This window comes from Sphaeramia orbicularis, chromosome 13 (genome assembly GCF_902148855.1).
Source record: "Sphaeramia orbicularis chromosome 13, fSphaOr1.1, whole genome shotgun sequence".
Classification (NCBI taxonomy): domain Eukaryota; kingdom Metazoa; phylum Chordata; class Actinopteri; order Kurtiformes; family Apogonidae; genus Sphaeramia; species Sphaeramia orbicularis.
In genome coordinates this window covers 53184450-53200288 of record NC_043969.1, presented here as the reverse complement: position 1 = coordinate 53200288, position 15839 = coordinate 53184450, and the positions used below count along the sequence as shown (strand labels likewise).

Below are 15839 nucleotides of genomic sequence, written 5' to 3'. Positions count from 1 at the left end.
CAGTTGTAGTTCAGTTGTAGTTCAGTGGTCTCTTTTCTCTTCTTCTCTGTGCTCCTATTCAAATCAATCCCAGACAGGACTCTGCTGCTTTAGTCTCCATGTTTCCAGGTAGAGTGGGGACCAGAAGACGACTGGAAACCACAAGTGAACACAAGTGACGGAGCAAAAAGTGTCGTATGGTGCCACTAGCTAAAATTGCTCAAGCGAAATAAATCGATTTCATATCAATCCAACATTGACAAAGACTAAAGTTAGTTTTGTAAACACACAATACAGTTTCAGTTAGTTAATATTTTTGTCTTTTAATTATAGTTCTTATTTATTTCAGTTAATTAAAATGTTTCTTCAATTCTAGTTTTCGTCATTTTGTTCATTTTCGTTAACGATAATAACCTTGGTGCACCGTGATGCAAGACATTCAGGTGAGTAATGACAGAAAAACTTACGGATTTGTGATACTGAGGATATGACAGACGTTTTACAGATTTGATGAAAATTGTTCACGAAAGTCTCCTGCAGCTTTAAATACATGTTTCTTTGCTTCAAAAATTAAACATACGGTGTCCAAATAAGCGGAGATTTTTGTAACTCCATGAAAAAAACCATTCAATCTCATTGTTTTTTCATGCCTAAAGAGGATTAAGAACACTCTGGAAAAAAAGTCTGGACTAAGTTTCTCATAATTCATGCATCAAAGGGTTAAAGACACATGAGCATGCCTTAGTGCGACACCACATCCCAGTCAGATTTAAAACTGTGCGTGTTCCATTTGCACTCAGGTGGGATTTTAGTCGGTGTCAACGCCATGCTTTCCAAATCGCTCCACAGGCCAAACCCGTGCCGAACGTCCACCTACTGCGTCCTCAGTCGCTGTCCGGCCGGTACAGGTACTTCATCACCAGACTGTCCACCTTCTTCTTCCTCTTCTTCTCCTCCTTTTTGTCGAGGGGCGGGGCTTCGCTCTGAGGCCTCGCCTCCTCGTCTTCGTCCGGGCTCTTCCGATTCGGGGCCTTCTTCACGCTGCTGGAACTGCGATAGGAAATGGTGGAGGCGCCGGAACTGGACTCCGACTCGGAGTCCGACTCGGAATCAGAAGAGGAAGAAGACGAGGACGTGTCCCTCTTCTTGGACTTCTTCTTGGACTTCTTGGACCTCTTCTTGGAGGCTGCTCCGTCGGCCGTCGTCTGAGCTGTCCGAACTGGAGCTGTGGCTTCTCTTCTTTTTCTTGCCTTTGTTTTTACTCTTGCTGCGACGGCGGCTGCTGCAGCTGCGTGGCGCTGCGAGACGACGGTCTAAAGCAGTCGACGGCGGACGCAGAATGTCGAAGGCCGCTGGTAGATCGGACGCCCTCTCCGTTCACGCTCTTTGCTATCGTCAGCCTTTCCTTCTTCACCTTCGGAGTCTTCCAAGCTTGTGCGCTTAAATTTGATCGGTTTAAAACTCAGTACCTCATTGATGGCTTTCTCCAAGTCTGGGTCCAGGTAATTGCGATGACTGACAGGGTTGATATCTACCCGGGCTCATCATCTGTGACTGACGATCTGGCTTGCGGCGGCGGCATGGAGACACTGCGCCCAGTGGAGGACGTGAGGACTTGTAGGCGGACCTTTCGGTGAACGCCACACTTCGACTATCATCAAGATCTACGTCGAACTCGCTGACGGCGGCAGCTACGAGCCAGCGACATGCGGGAGTCGGCTCGGCTGACGCTGCCAGGACTAAGGCTGGCGGCGCGTCTGCCGACAGCAGGGACTGCTGGGACTGCTGTTGTACGGGGCCCGGCTAGCTCGGCCTCGCCTAGGCGCGATGTGCTTTCTGCAGAGTCCCAACGGGCTCGACCAGGCCGAGGCTGACGGTCGACTTGGCGTCGTCATCCGGGCTCAAACCGACACGCATGGAAGTCCTGCTCGGGGCGGTGAACGAAATGGTGGTTCTTTGTCGAAAGTCGCCCCAGAGGCTGTACACGCCTTTTTCGGGCTCGGCTGTTGGCCTCCGAGTAGGCGTGGGAGATGACCGAGTCCCTGTCGTCGTATCGTCCCCGACCTGGGACTTCCTCTGGAGCTAACGGAGTAGGCGTCGTCCTGCAGATCCGCGGCTTTGGGTTTGGCCTTTCGGAAGTTTAGTCCGTCCTCTGAGTCTGCGTTTCTTTCAAGGCGCTGAAGAGGAGCGTCGCCTCCTTTGGAGTCGACGTTGGAGCGTTTCTGTAGCTAAGGGAGCTCATAAACCGACACGGGCCCTGCTGGACTCTACCTCTTTGCCTTCTTTATTGGCCTCTTTCCATTCCTTACCCTCTTTCCATTCTTTCCCTTCTTTTGCATCTACGTTAGCAGCAAATCTAGAAAGAAACAACAGTGGAAGGAATGAAGGTATGAAGACAGTGGAGAGAAAATGACAAAGGTGAGATTATGGGGTCGAGTACAGGTGCATGAAGGAAGAGAGTGAAAAAGAAAAATGAAAAATGGATGTCAAGAAAACAGAAATGTGATGAAAAACTGAAACGACAATACAGACATTGAGAAAATATCAATGAATAATAAAGAAAGAGGAGACTGGAAACCAGACTTCAGAACAGAAAACAGATGCTCAAAGACAATTCTGCTGCTTCTTTTTGGTGTTGGTTTGAATATCATGTAACATTTGAATCTATTAAACCTGTCAGATTTTTGGGTGATTTAAACCTGTAACCTGGACATGGAGTTGGATATGTGAGTACAGTCCATATGACACTATGGTAACTGTTTTACACATTTAAACAGTCATTCAGTGCCTTTATTACAGAACATTATTGCAGAACTATGTTGTGCATGTGCAACGAGGGTGGGATCCATAAGCAGAATCGTTAAGCAGGCAGGCAAACGATTCCACAGAAATAAGCTACTGGGATCCGGTTCTCAAACAGAACCGGTTCTGGATTCCCATCCCTACTAACTGCAGTATCAACCGAGGGAGTCCACATGTTTGTGGGAACATGGCGGCTTATACCGAACGTCCTGACATAGGGTGTATACTGCAGGTTTGATGTTTTTTCCTCGGTGCCTGTTTTTGCCGCTCTGTTTCTTCTTAATGACTGAATTCCCCTGCGCTCTCAGATCAATGTAAACTGGCAGATGGACTTTAAAGCTTGGGTTCTAAGTGGCACCGGTTTCTATCTGGGTGAGTCAGTGTGTCTGCGGGGACGTCTACTAAGAGAGATTTAAAAACTCTGAAAGTTTTTTCTTTTTTTCCCCCAAAGTTGGGAGTGGCTCAGCTCAAGCTCAGGGGGGGGAAGTTAAATCTTCTGGTAAAGAGACAAATCTGGGCCAATCGAAGCTGTCGGCCGGCAGACACATCCATTAATCTGAGCGAGCGGCTCAGTAGACGATGCCAGCTGGCCACCGGGCATGTCGATAAATCTACTGCCGAGGTGGTTGGAGTTAGCGGATAAACAATAAAGACAAAGCAGCTTGAAAATACATTGAAGTAACAGCGGTGCCCTGGTTTGAGCCAAAGCAGTCTGCTGAGATGGCTTTATTTCCTCTGGGGTGGACCCTGGAAACCCTTTTATCTAGAGCAGGGGTGTCAAACATACGGCCCGGGGGCCAAAAGAGGCCCCACAAAGGTTCCAATCTGGCCTGTGGGATGAATTTACAAAGTGTAAAAACTCCACAGACTTGAACTGAAAAAAAAAAATAAAAAATTATCTTGAATTAAGGAAAAAATGTTGAATTAAGCAAAAAACCCCTCTTCAATTAAGTAAAAAAAATCTTGAATTAAGACAAAAACAATATTGAATTTAGCAAAAAATCTTGAATTAAGACAAAAAAACATTTTGAATTAAGCAAAAAATTCTTCAATTAAGTAAAAAAAAATCTTGAACTAAGCAAAAAAATCTTGAATTAAGCAAAAAAAAATCTTAAATTTAGCAAAAAATCTTGAATTAAGCAAAAAATCTTGAATTGACAACTTCAAATTTTTTTCTTTGTTTTAGTGCAAAAAATAACATTAAATTATGAAATATTTACATATACAAACTATCCTGTAACAATAAAATGTGAATAACCTGAACAAATATGAACAACCTGAAATGTCTAAAGAAAATTCAGCCCAACTTGAACTCTTTTCTACCTGTTACTCAGTGTTTAGTGTTATTTTTTGCACTAAAACACAAAAAAGGTGTTAATTCAAGATTTTTTTGCTAAATTTAAGAATTTTTTGCTAAATTTAAGATTTTTTTTTGCTTGATTCAAGATTTTTGTTTACTTAATTGAAGATTTTTTTGCTTAATTCAACATTTTTCCTTAATTCAAGCTAATTTTTTTGTCTTAATTCAGTTCAAGACTGTGGAGAGTTTGACTTTGTAAATTGATCCCTGGGGTCAGATTGGAAGCTTTGGTGGGCCACATTTGGCCCCCGGGCCTCATGTTTAAGACCCCTGCTCTAGATGGGCTGTGTTTAAAATGTGTGTACAGACTCCTGCCTCCAAACGGCAGCTGAAGTCAGAGTAACACCGGCTGCTGGGTCCATACTAACCTGGAGCTCTTCAGGCTGCCGTCGTCGGACAGATTCTTGGCCGAACCTTTGCTTTTGGACAACCAGGACTTGACCCCGTCCACACGATCCTCCAGCTCAGAGTCTGTGTCTGAATCCCCCTGACTGGTGACGAGTCCGAGAAAAGAAAAGAGCCAATCAGAGGCAGAAGAGCAGGGTACCAACAGAGACGACACAGAGGCAGTGTGACAAAAACCAGAGGAGGACACAAGTGTTAGTGTTAGGAAAAGAAACACCGGGAGAACTGTTGTGGATCGGATCAGCCGCAGAGTAAAGAACAGGTTTTCAGTGTTATTGTGTCAGACAGAGGATCTGTGGCGTTGATCCTGGATCACACACAGCACATGCAGTCGACTCAAACAGCTCCTGAAAACACAAACATGCCGACGACAACCAGTGCAGATGGAAACGCCAGCGTCTGGGTTAGAACAGCACAGCCCTGCACAGGGATGGAACCATTACCGGTATAACCATAAACCGCCGCAACACTCCTGACGGTTAGTGTTACCCTTTAAAATGTCATTATCATCATAACTGTGTTTGATTACCGCACTTTGAAAACTCACAGCACTGCACAGTTCACTGGAGAAGCAGCAGCATTCCAACATCTATCCCACCTATCTAGAATGAAAATATTATATGTGTACGTATACATACATATATATATATATATATATATATATATATATATATATATATATCTTTCTTTCTTTCTTTCTTTTTTCTGTTGTTTGAAATGCATATGGGACTGAAAACTAACCACTAGCTAACTAACTAGCTAACAAACTAACTAGCTAACTCGCTAACTAACTAACTAGCTAATTAACCAACTAGCTAACTAACCAACTAACTAACTAAATTACTAACTAACTCACTCACTCACTCACTCAGAAAAAGAAAACTAAAACCTTAAACTTGTTCTGTAAAATGCTCAGTCAGTGTCCATACAGTTCCATCCTTAATGCACATTTGTGTGTTTGATGTTTACGTGTTAATATTTGAATGTTTCTGCAACAGAAAGTACATTGTGCCGATTCTTTTCTTCATTTATTTTCAAAATAACTTGGTTTAATTCTTTCAGTGTGTGTATTAGTACTTTTGAACATTTTGAGCACAATTTCAACAACACTGCGATAATAATGATAACTGTGATAATTCTGGTCACACTAAACCATGATATGAAGTTTTCATATGGTTACATCCCTAGTCCTGCAGGTAGCCAGACCCCGACAACCAACAACCCCCCCCCCTTTTACTCAGGTCAAGCCCACCTCAGACCAACAGCAGAAACCAGAGAACAGGTCCAAACACTGAACCACTGGACCCTTACAGACCGTCAGCTAGACAAGGTTCTCTGCAGCCCATCAGTCGCAGCATCAGGAAACATCCACAGTATCTGGTGTTCCTCAAGTTGTAAGAATTACAGTGTAAATGAAGTTTTTATCCAACAAACAACAGGGATATGTTTATGTAGTTTAACCTGAGGATGTATTCAACAGCTGCTGTGGTTGTGTGATCACACATGCTGACATTATGTCTTAAATACAGGGTTCCTACAGCTTCATTTAAGACTTTTTAGCACTAGGGCTGTGTATCTGCAAGAATCTGGTGACATGATACAAATCACAACACTAGGATCACAATACGATAAATAAAGATATATCATAACACTGTTAAAAAGGACACTTTTGGTTTGTTTCTTTTTTTTTTTTTAATGATTATTTCCTTGAAGAATTGAATTCCAGCAGAAATCTGCACAAATCCTAAACATATTTGTATTTGATCCCAACAGGATCTAATGTTCTATCAGCAAATGTTCCAACTGTGTTCAGACTGAAATTCTGTTTTCCAGACATTCCAGTTTCAGATCCTGTTCAAATGTTCACATTCTATTAGTTCACAACGAACATCAGAACAGGATTTGAGTTCAATTCCAAGAACTACCATTATTTAATAAAAGAGTTAAATAATAAGAAATAAAATATAAACAAAAAGAAAAAACAAAAAACCCAAAAATGAACCTCCGCCATATCTGCATTTGAATGAACACCTAAAAATATCAATACAGTACTTTTGAATATCCATACAGTATTGTGAAATGAAATTATATGTGTGTGTATATATATATATATATATATATATATATATATATATATATATATATATATATGTAGTGCAATAAATTGCAGAACCAATATTTTCTTACAGCCCTACTGAACCTACTTAATGATCTTCCCCAGGATCTATGTGAAATATTCAGGAACAAAAACAGGAACAAATGAAATAAAATAATGACCATAAAAGTGCTGATAGTTCAGTCTTAGTTTTTTGTGCTTCCACACATCATTTTTACTCATGCATTTCAGATCTTTTGGTAAAATGTTACATGAAAACATCTGTAAAACTAAAAACCCACCTACATTTAAAGGGAAAAACCCTACATTTCCCTTAGTGGCGTAAACTGTCCAGGTTTGCTTTCCATCATTGCCTCTGTGCATGCACACAGTCATATGCATACACTCATAATTTCACTTGTTGACAGAATGATTTGCTACACAGCTGGGCACTGCACTGGTTTTCCACTCAATTATCATTACATGTTCACAAAGCACTGCCAGACACCCAGTAAAAAACGGAGGGGCTTGTCATCAAATTTGACACGGATGAAAAGAGTGTAACACTCATTAAGCGTCGTCAACGTCCAGCGCTCGTGTGGCTGCTGTGAAATTAAGTTGTTCCAGCTTAATAGTCGTACAGAGACATCAGAGGGACGGCTCTACATCTGCATCTGCTTCATAAAACCTCCCTTCATGTCACGGAACAGCGAGGAAAAAAAAGCCAGTGTTCTGCGCAGCCCAGTAGGCCCCAGCACAACCATAATTAAAATCATTAACAGTCACAGACAAAACCTCCCTGGATTTCAAAGGGCACGTTTCAAATAATGGCTAACCCGGTGAGACAGAAAAATGCAGAGCCGGCTAGGTTGACAGAATACACTGTAAAAAAAAATAACATAAAAAACAGTATTATTCCAACAGCTGGGGTGCCAAAAAAATACTGTTAAATAACGGAAAATAACCATCTCATAAAAATATGGTAATTTTCCATAATTCAAATACAGTTTTTTTCCCCTAACTTTACATGAGATTTTGCTTCTTTTTTTTTTTTTACTTTTTAATGCTTAATAAAGAATATTTACATGTATTAAACAATCCAATTCCCTATAAATATATATATAAATAATTTTCAATGAGACTCAGTTGTCCAATCCACTGATAAAGACTGTATTTGACAGTTAAAAAATATATCTGTAATTTAACAGAATTTCACTGTTTATTTTACAGATTTTCCTGTATTTTTAAGCCACAGGAAAATATTAATGAAATGACAAAACAGACTGTGATTTTACATGTCAAAGATTTTACATGTCAAATGTAAATAACATGAAAAAACTCTGTGAATAACCACAAAAATGTCAATTTTTTAAAAGAATTTTTTTTTCTTTTTTCACACAAAAACACAGATAAAATCCATTTGCAAATGTATTGTAGTTTCACAAATATTTCTTTTCTATTTAAGAAGTTAAACTGTTAATTTAAAGTTTAATACTGTAAAAAAAATAATAAAATGAGATAAAATTACTGACAGTTAACGGTAACAGAAGTATTAGTTCTGTCAGTTGAACCAGACTTGTTTGTTCATTGACAAATATCTTGTGTAATTACAGGAGGTTTCACAACAAAACTGTTGAATAAATGTATTTTTGTGAATGTATAACATGTATAAGCACTGATAAACTGTCCAAATACAGTTTTTATCAGTGGATTGGACAACTGAGTCTCACTGAAAATTATCTATATATATATATATATGTTTATAGGGAATTGGATTGTTTTAATACATGTAAATATTCTTTATTAAACATTTAAAAGTCAAAGAATATGTAAAATCTCATGTAAAGTTAGGGCAAAAAACTGTATTTGAATTATGGAAAATTACCGTATTTTTATGAGATGGTTATTTTCCGTTATTTAACAGTATTTTTTTTCGGCGCCTCTGCTGCCGGAATAATACTGTTTTTGTTTTTTTTGCAGTGTAGGGCCCAGTGCAACCGATAATTAAAATCATTAATAGTCAAAGACAAAATCTCCCTGGATTTCAAAGGGCACTTTTCAAATAATAGTGAGCCTGGTGAGACCTAAAAATGCAGAGGCTGCGTGGTTTGACGGAATACAATAACCTTGGACAGAATTCTAGGACTGCGTTCACGCCAAAGTTGAGGAGGGAGGGATGGGAGAAAGCATGGGGGGGGGGCCCTTAAGCTGTAATTAGCTTTGCAGAACATGGCTGGACTATTACAGCGGTGTGTGGTTTAACTGCTGCTGCTGCTGCCGACTGTTCTGACGACAGAGCAGAGGCTTTGACAGAGGAGGACACAGGCTAAACATGTCCAGAGCACAGGACGCACTCATGACAGAAAAAAAAAGAAAAAAACAGGACGCACTACTGTCAGGTAGGAAAAACAAAAACTAAAAAAAACAGACGCACTACTGTCAGGTAGGAAAAACAAAAACTAAAAAAAACAGACGCACTACTGTCAGGTAGGAAAAACAAAAACTAAAAAAAACAGACGCACTACTGTCAGGTAGGAAAAACAAAAACTAAAAAAAACAGACGCACTACTGTCAGGTAGGAAAAACAAAAACTAAAAAACACAGACGCACTACTGTCAGCGAGAAAAAAAAAACGCACTAATGACAGAAAAAAAAGGGAAAATCCACATGTATGGAAGTAAATCTGTTTCATCAGATTTTGAATTAGAAAAGCCACTCCATTTCTAGCACTGAATTTTTTTGCACTGAAATTAAGTATCTGAATTTTTTCAGTGTCACATGACCAACCTAATATAACTGGACTGGGTTGCTGTCGGTTCGACTTGAGATAGAATTGATTGCTTATCCTTGGTGTCCTGGATGTGTGATCGGAATTTTTTGCATCTAAAATTTTTGCATCTGAATTTCTTGCTTCTGAATTTTTTTGCATTTGGTTTTTTTGCCTCTTAATTTTTTGCATCTGAATTTTTTTTCCATTGGATTTTTTCGCATTTGAATTTTTTTTGCATTTGATTTCATTGCTTCTTAATTTTTTGCATCTGAAGTTTTTTGCATCTGAATTTCTTGGACCCTGAATTTTTTTTGCATTTGATTTTTTTTGCATCTTAATTTTTTGCACCTGAATTTTTTGCATTTGATTGTTTTTTTTTATTCTGAATTTATGAACCTAGTAAAATTGAGAGATAAAAAATCCAGATAGTTAATTTCAGTGCAAAAACCTTCAGTGCTAGAAATGTACTGGCTTTTATAATTCCAAATCTGATGACACAGATCTACTTCCATACTCAGGCCTTTCCTCGTCCCAGCCTCGTCTTCCACGTCCAGCTTCAGCAGGTTTGTGCATTAGTCCAGTTTGGTGAGTCAACACTTCCCTCCAGCTCATTTAAATGAGTCTTTAACCTTTGTCTTCACTGGAAACGCTGTTTTAAGTACCTGCTCCTGCCTTGACACAATGGAAACAGGAAATTAATTCAGATAAGGGCTTCCTCTGACCTCAGCGACACCACAAAGTTTGTTGAAACTTACTTTAAAAGCTTGTTTACCTGGTGATGCAGCAGTCCTCTCTGCTAGATATGATGCACATAAAACACTAAATGACCTTTCCAAACATTTTTTTTTTGTGTGTGGATTATGTTCCCTGACAACTAAGAACATTTTTGTGTTTGGACAAACTTTTAGAGGATGAGGCAGTGGAAGCTGGACGGGTTTAAGACTGAGTCACAGATGTTCTGTTTCCACACATTTTTGTTCTTTTCCAGGTCTGGGTATCGTGGCCAGTCTCCATTATCGATTCAATTTTGATTCATAAGGTTCTGAATCAATTAATCACAATTCAATTTGATTTGATCCAATATCGGTTTGATTCAGTATTAATTGATTGATTCAGATTAATTTAGTGATACCAAAGTACAATTTTCAGTTTTAACCTGATTATTTGACACTGCAGTCATGCAACACATCAATACTGGGATCAATATTGATATCAGAAAGGAAATCAGTCTGACATGTCATCAGTAAACAGATGAATCTGCTCTGAAATAATGAACTGGACACAAACATGTGCATGTTTCTACAGTGGATCAGAACGAGCTTCTTCATCATCTTTATCCTGTTTTATGGCTGGAGTCTTCTAATCGGGGGGGGGGTCATGTGATTGTTGGTCAGAGCAGGGCTGGGGGGGGGGGGTAGCGTAGCGTTCAGACATTGTGTCTGTCCTCTTCCTCTAACTCCACCCTCATCCACAGGTGACAGTGTGGATCCAGGTGATTCTTCTCAGTATGAGCGGCTTCTGGGCCTCTCCTGGTAGAACCTCTGGGCGTCCACTTCCTCCACACTGTGGGTTCAGTCTGAGCTGGGAGGAGCTCCAGTGGAGGGCTTTACCCCACCCTTCCTCTGCGTCTGTTCTGCTCCACAGCCGTCGTGAGCGAGACCAAGGAGTTCAGAAGACAGAGCCGCTTCCACGTACTCTGGTCCTGCTCTGAAAAATCCATCTCATCCACTATTAAGCGATGACACAAAATTAAAATGAGATCGATCTAAGATCGATCAAATGAATTTTATTCCACAGTCCTATTCTTTACCCATAAACACTTGGGCTGTGTACCGGCAAGAATCTGGAGATACGATACAAATAACAATACTAGGATCACAATACGATATATCATCATACTGTTAAAAAGGACATTTTTTTTGGTTTCTTTCTTTTTTTTTTAAATGATTATTTCCTGGAAGAATTGAATTCCAGCAGAAATCTGCACAAATCCTAAACACATTTGTATTTGATCCCAACAGGATCTAATGTTCTATCAGCAAATGTTCAAACTGTGTTCAGACTGAAATTCTGTTTTCCAGACATTCCAGTTTCAGATCCTGTTCAAATGTTCACATTCTATTAGTTCACAACTAACTACTAAGATACGACAAAACTAAAATTAATATCATAACTAAACTAAAACTAAGCATTTGGAAAATAATGAAAACTAATAAAAACTATCAAACCTGCTCCAAAACCTAATTAAAACAAACTGAACTAGAGAAAAAAAGTCCAAACTAAATAAAACTAAACTGTAATGAAAAATCCAAAACTATTAGAACCTTGGTGGTTTCCGCTGTCTGGGTTCAGAACATGTCTGTTGTGTGAGAGAAAAGTTAAATTTAGAAACTAATTGGTTCCCGTTAAGTGTGTGAGTGACGCAGGTTTGGTCCAATCACGTCCTGATCCTCTGACACTTCCTTCCTTATCGGTGTCTAATTCCATGAAACATTCCGAGCACATCTTCACCGGGTCTACAGCCAGAACCACAACGGTGGGCGCTACGTAATCGACTGCTTTACACACGGTGTCAACCACAATTTATGTCCTTGACCGCCATACCATTAGTTAAACCCTGCCGAGCGCCCGGGGAAGCAAACAAACAGTGGAGGTAGCAGACATTAATAGTGTGTGACATTGTGGTGCCATTGGTTGTACATCTCTGTTCCACACTATTACATTCATCATTAGCTGCTATGGATCCTCCTGCTCTGCTTTTCCTCTGCTCCTCTGGGTTTGGACAAACACTGCTGTTTACGCCTCCTTCTGTATATGAAACTGTCAGAGCCGCTCCAGTCCCTGTGGCTTCGGAGCAGACGGCCATATGCAGCCTGTCCCACAGCATCAGGAAACCCAAGGCTGGACGAGTCGCATTTAAAGGAAGCACTGGGATCAAAGCTGGGGTTTGTTCTCTGCTCTGGATTCCACGTTCTTTTACAACTGATTTTCAAATGTTACCGTTTGTTTTTAAAGCCCTCACTGGCCTTGGCCCTCCTTTATTTGTGGTTAAGGTTGGGTATCAGCAAGAATCTGACCATACCATACAAATCACAATACTGGGACCACGATACGATAGATCACGATTAGGGATGGGAATCGAGAACCGGTTCTTTTTGAGAACTGGATCCCAGTAGCTCGATTCCTTGGAATCGTTTGCCTGCTTAACGATTCTGCCTTTGTTGTGCATGAGCGATGACATCACTCATACACTGCATTGTTTGGATCAGAACGTAGACCACATGGTGTTGAGGCAGAAATGGAATAAACAGACCACACCAGGATCAAACAGACCAGGTCCAAACAGACCACACCAGGTCCAAACAGACCAGGTCCAAACAGACCAGGTCCAAACAGACCACACCAGGTCCAAACAGACCAGGTCCAAAACAGACCAGGTCCAAACAGACCACACCAGGTCCAAACAGACCAGGTCCAAACAGACCAGGTCCAAACAGACCACACCAGGTCCAAACAGACCAGGTCCAAACAGACCAGGTCCAAACAGACCAGGTCCAAACAGACCACACCAGGTCCAAACAGACCAGGTCCAAACAGACCAGGTCCAAACAGACCACACCAGGTCCAAACAGACCAGGTCCAAACAGACCAGGTCCAAACAGACCACACCAGGTCCAAACAGACCAGGTCCAAACAGACCACACCAGGTCCAAACAGACCAGGTCCAAACAGACCAGGTCCAAACAGACCACACCAGGTCCAAACAGACCAGGTCCAAACAGACCACACCAGGTCTAAACAGACCACACCAGGTCTAAACAGACCACACCAGGTCCAAACAGACCAGGTCCAAACAGACCACACCAGGTCCAAACAGACCAGGTCCAAACAGACCACACCAGGTCCAAACAGACCACACCAGGTCTAAACAGACCACACCAGGTCTAAACAGACCACACCAGGTCCAAACAGACCACACCAGGTCCAGACAGACCAGGTCCAACAGACCACAGCAGGTCCAGTTGAACTCTGTCAAAGCTTCCATTTCTTCTACAGGTGGACTCCCTCCAGTCTGTTCAAACATTCGTCCACATGTGATTCATGTGATTCTCTACTCAGCGGTGCTTGTGAATCTAGTGTCAGAGTGAACACCAGGCCGTCATCTGGGCCCAGTTCTGGTTCCGGTGCAGGACACAAGCGTCGAACCCCCTTAAATACAAGTTTCTGAAGGTAGGGGAAAGGAAATGAGGAGCACAACAACAGGAGACGAGCAGAGTGGAACCGGTTCCACGAAGTGGAAATGAGACAATAGAGGAATTAGTAAAGAGTCTGGAGTTTGACTGGCACTGCACGACACTCCCCCGCCCCGAACCGGACCTGCTGTCATCTGTTCTTATTATTTACACTGTATACTGTATAGGTTCTATTTTCTGTGCAGATGGAAATATAACAGACAGTTAATGCAAACACACCTGTTTGTACTCTTTTATTTTCTCACCCAATGAGAATCAATAAGAGAATCAGTAAGGAACCAGATCGATAAGCAAAATCAATGACGGAATCGGAATCATTAAATCCTCATTGATTCCCATCCCTACTTGTGTTGTTTGTTTCCGTAGTCATTTTAACGTGCTGATTCTGTTTACGTGTCCTTTTGAAATCACTGAAACGGAGGACGTGCCACTCATGCTTGTTTACCGATTTGGAACTTTCCTCTGCTCAGTCCCATCCAAACACCACACATGATCAGCAGTAATAATAATAATCACTCATTACATTAAACCACAACAGTCTGTCACTGAGGAATGAAGCTTCTGGCCACAGTCACACACTGGAGAGGGAGTGGAATGGAATGGAACGGAATGGAATGGCAGTGCACCGGAGGTTCAAGCCGTCTGAACAACACGGCTTTTTGGAACAAATTTGTGAAGGTCTGCATTATTAAGGAAGTGTGAGTCAATGACTGATGAGGAACACCCCCCCCGCCCCCTTTCTTTCCTTCCTCCTGTCAGGAGGGTTCAGTCGCTGCTGAGCTGAGAGTACGACGCCCTGGAGCGACCTGATGAAATATTAAGAAGGTGAGAGGCTACGCAGCGTAGGACCGATGTTCAAACACAGTCCGACACCACGAGGAGGACCAAAGAGGCCCTGGGTCTGTGGGGGGGGGTAACAGGGGGTGAGTGGTGCTCATGCATTTCAGCTGGTGAGGCCATGCAACCAACAGTGGGCGGAGTTATGAGGGAATGTGCAAACACTGGAGATGATGAAGCATTATCCTGGAGCCTCACACTTCTACAGAACCCCCCCCTTTGGACTGGACAGGTCTGTGCCTCTGCAGATGAGGAGGCACTGGTCCAGTTTGAACCCAAACAGATCTGGAACTGAACCACCACGGCCTGGTTCCACATCTGTCCAGGTCTGACTGATTTGTTTTTGCTTAATTCAAGATTTTTTTTGCTTAATTCAAAATTTTTTTTTGTTTAAATCAAGATTTTTTACTTAATTCAAGAATTTTTTTTTGCTTACTTCAAGATTTTTTTTGTCTTAATTCCAGATTATTTTGCTTGATTCAAGATTTTTTTTTGTTTAATTCAAGATTTTTTACTTAATTTAAGATTTTTTTTTCTTAAATCAAGATTTCTTTTTTTTTTTTGGCTGAATTAAAGATTTTTTTTTTTCTTATTTCAAGATTTTTTTTTGGCATAATTCCAGATTCATTTGCTTAATTCAAGATTCTTTTTGCTTAATTCAAGACTTTTTTTGTCTTAACTCCAGATTAATTTGCTTAATTCAAGTTTTTTTGTTTAAATCAAGATTTTTTACTTAATTGAAGAATTTTTTTGCTTAATTTAAGATTTTTTTTGCTTAATTCAAGATTTTTTTTTGCTTAATTCAAGTTTTTTTTGTTGCTTAATTCAAGATTTTTTTTGGCTTAATTCTAGATTATTTTGCTTGATTCAAGATTTTTTTTGCTTAATTCAAGATTTTTTGCCTGATTCAAGATTTTTTCTTTTTCACTTAATTCAACATTTAACCTCATTCTGTCTCAAATCAGTGGGGTTTTATTTCTTGTACTAAACACTGTTTGATCAAATTCTAGCGTTTCTGTCTAGTTTAAAGACACGTTATGGTTTTTTAAGTTGATGGAATTTTTTGCTTGTTTTAAGACCCATAGACAGTTTTTTTTTTTTGCTCAATATCAGACAATTTGATCGGATTTATAAATATTAGGCTGATTTCTTTCTAGCAGGACATTTGCAGTGAAGCAGCTGCAGGAATCAGATAAAACACCAACACAATTGGCTGTGAATGTGCGCTGCATCCCAAATGTCTTCGTGTGGTAGCGGGGGTGGGGGTGGGGGGGTTTCCTTTAAATATGGTCTCCTTCCGACTGTCTGACAGGCAGAAGTGATGAGCTAACTGGACTG

At 40.7% G+C, this 15839-nt stretch overlaps 1 protein-coding gene across 1 annotated transcript in view; it reads right to left on the bottom strand.

Moving 5' to 3' along the window:
- Positions 1-849: 849 nt before the first annotated feature.
- Positions 850-15839, bottom strand: part of LOC115431221 (unconventional myosin-XVIIIa-like) — a 339665-nt gene continuing 324675 nt past the window's right edge. Inside the window, exons 43-48 of the mRNA XM_030151449.1 lie at positions 4510-4632; positions 2226-2335; positions 1964-2176; positions 1539-1736; positions 1449-1471; positions 850-1292 (exon numbers count right to left, since the gene is read on the bottom strand). Of these exons, the coding sequence (XP_030007309.1) occupies positions 864-1292; positions 1449-1471; positions 1539-1736; positions 1964-2176; positions 2226-2335; positions 4510-4632 (1096 nt within the window). The 3' untranslated portion in view covers positions 850-863. The remainder of the gene's footprint in view (positions 1293-1448; positions 1472-1538; positions 1737-1963; positions 2177-2225; positions 2336-4509; positions 4633-15839) is intronic.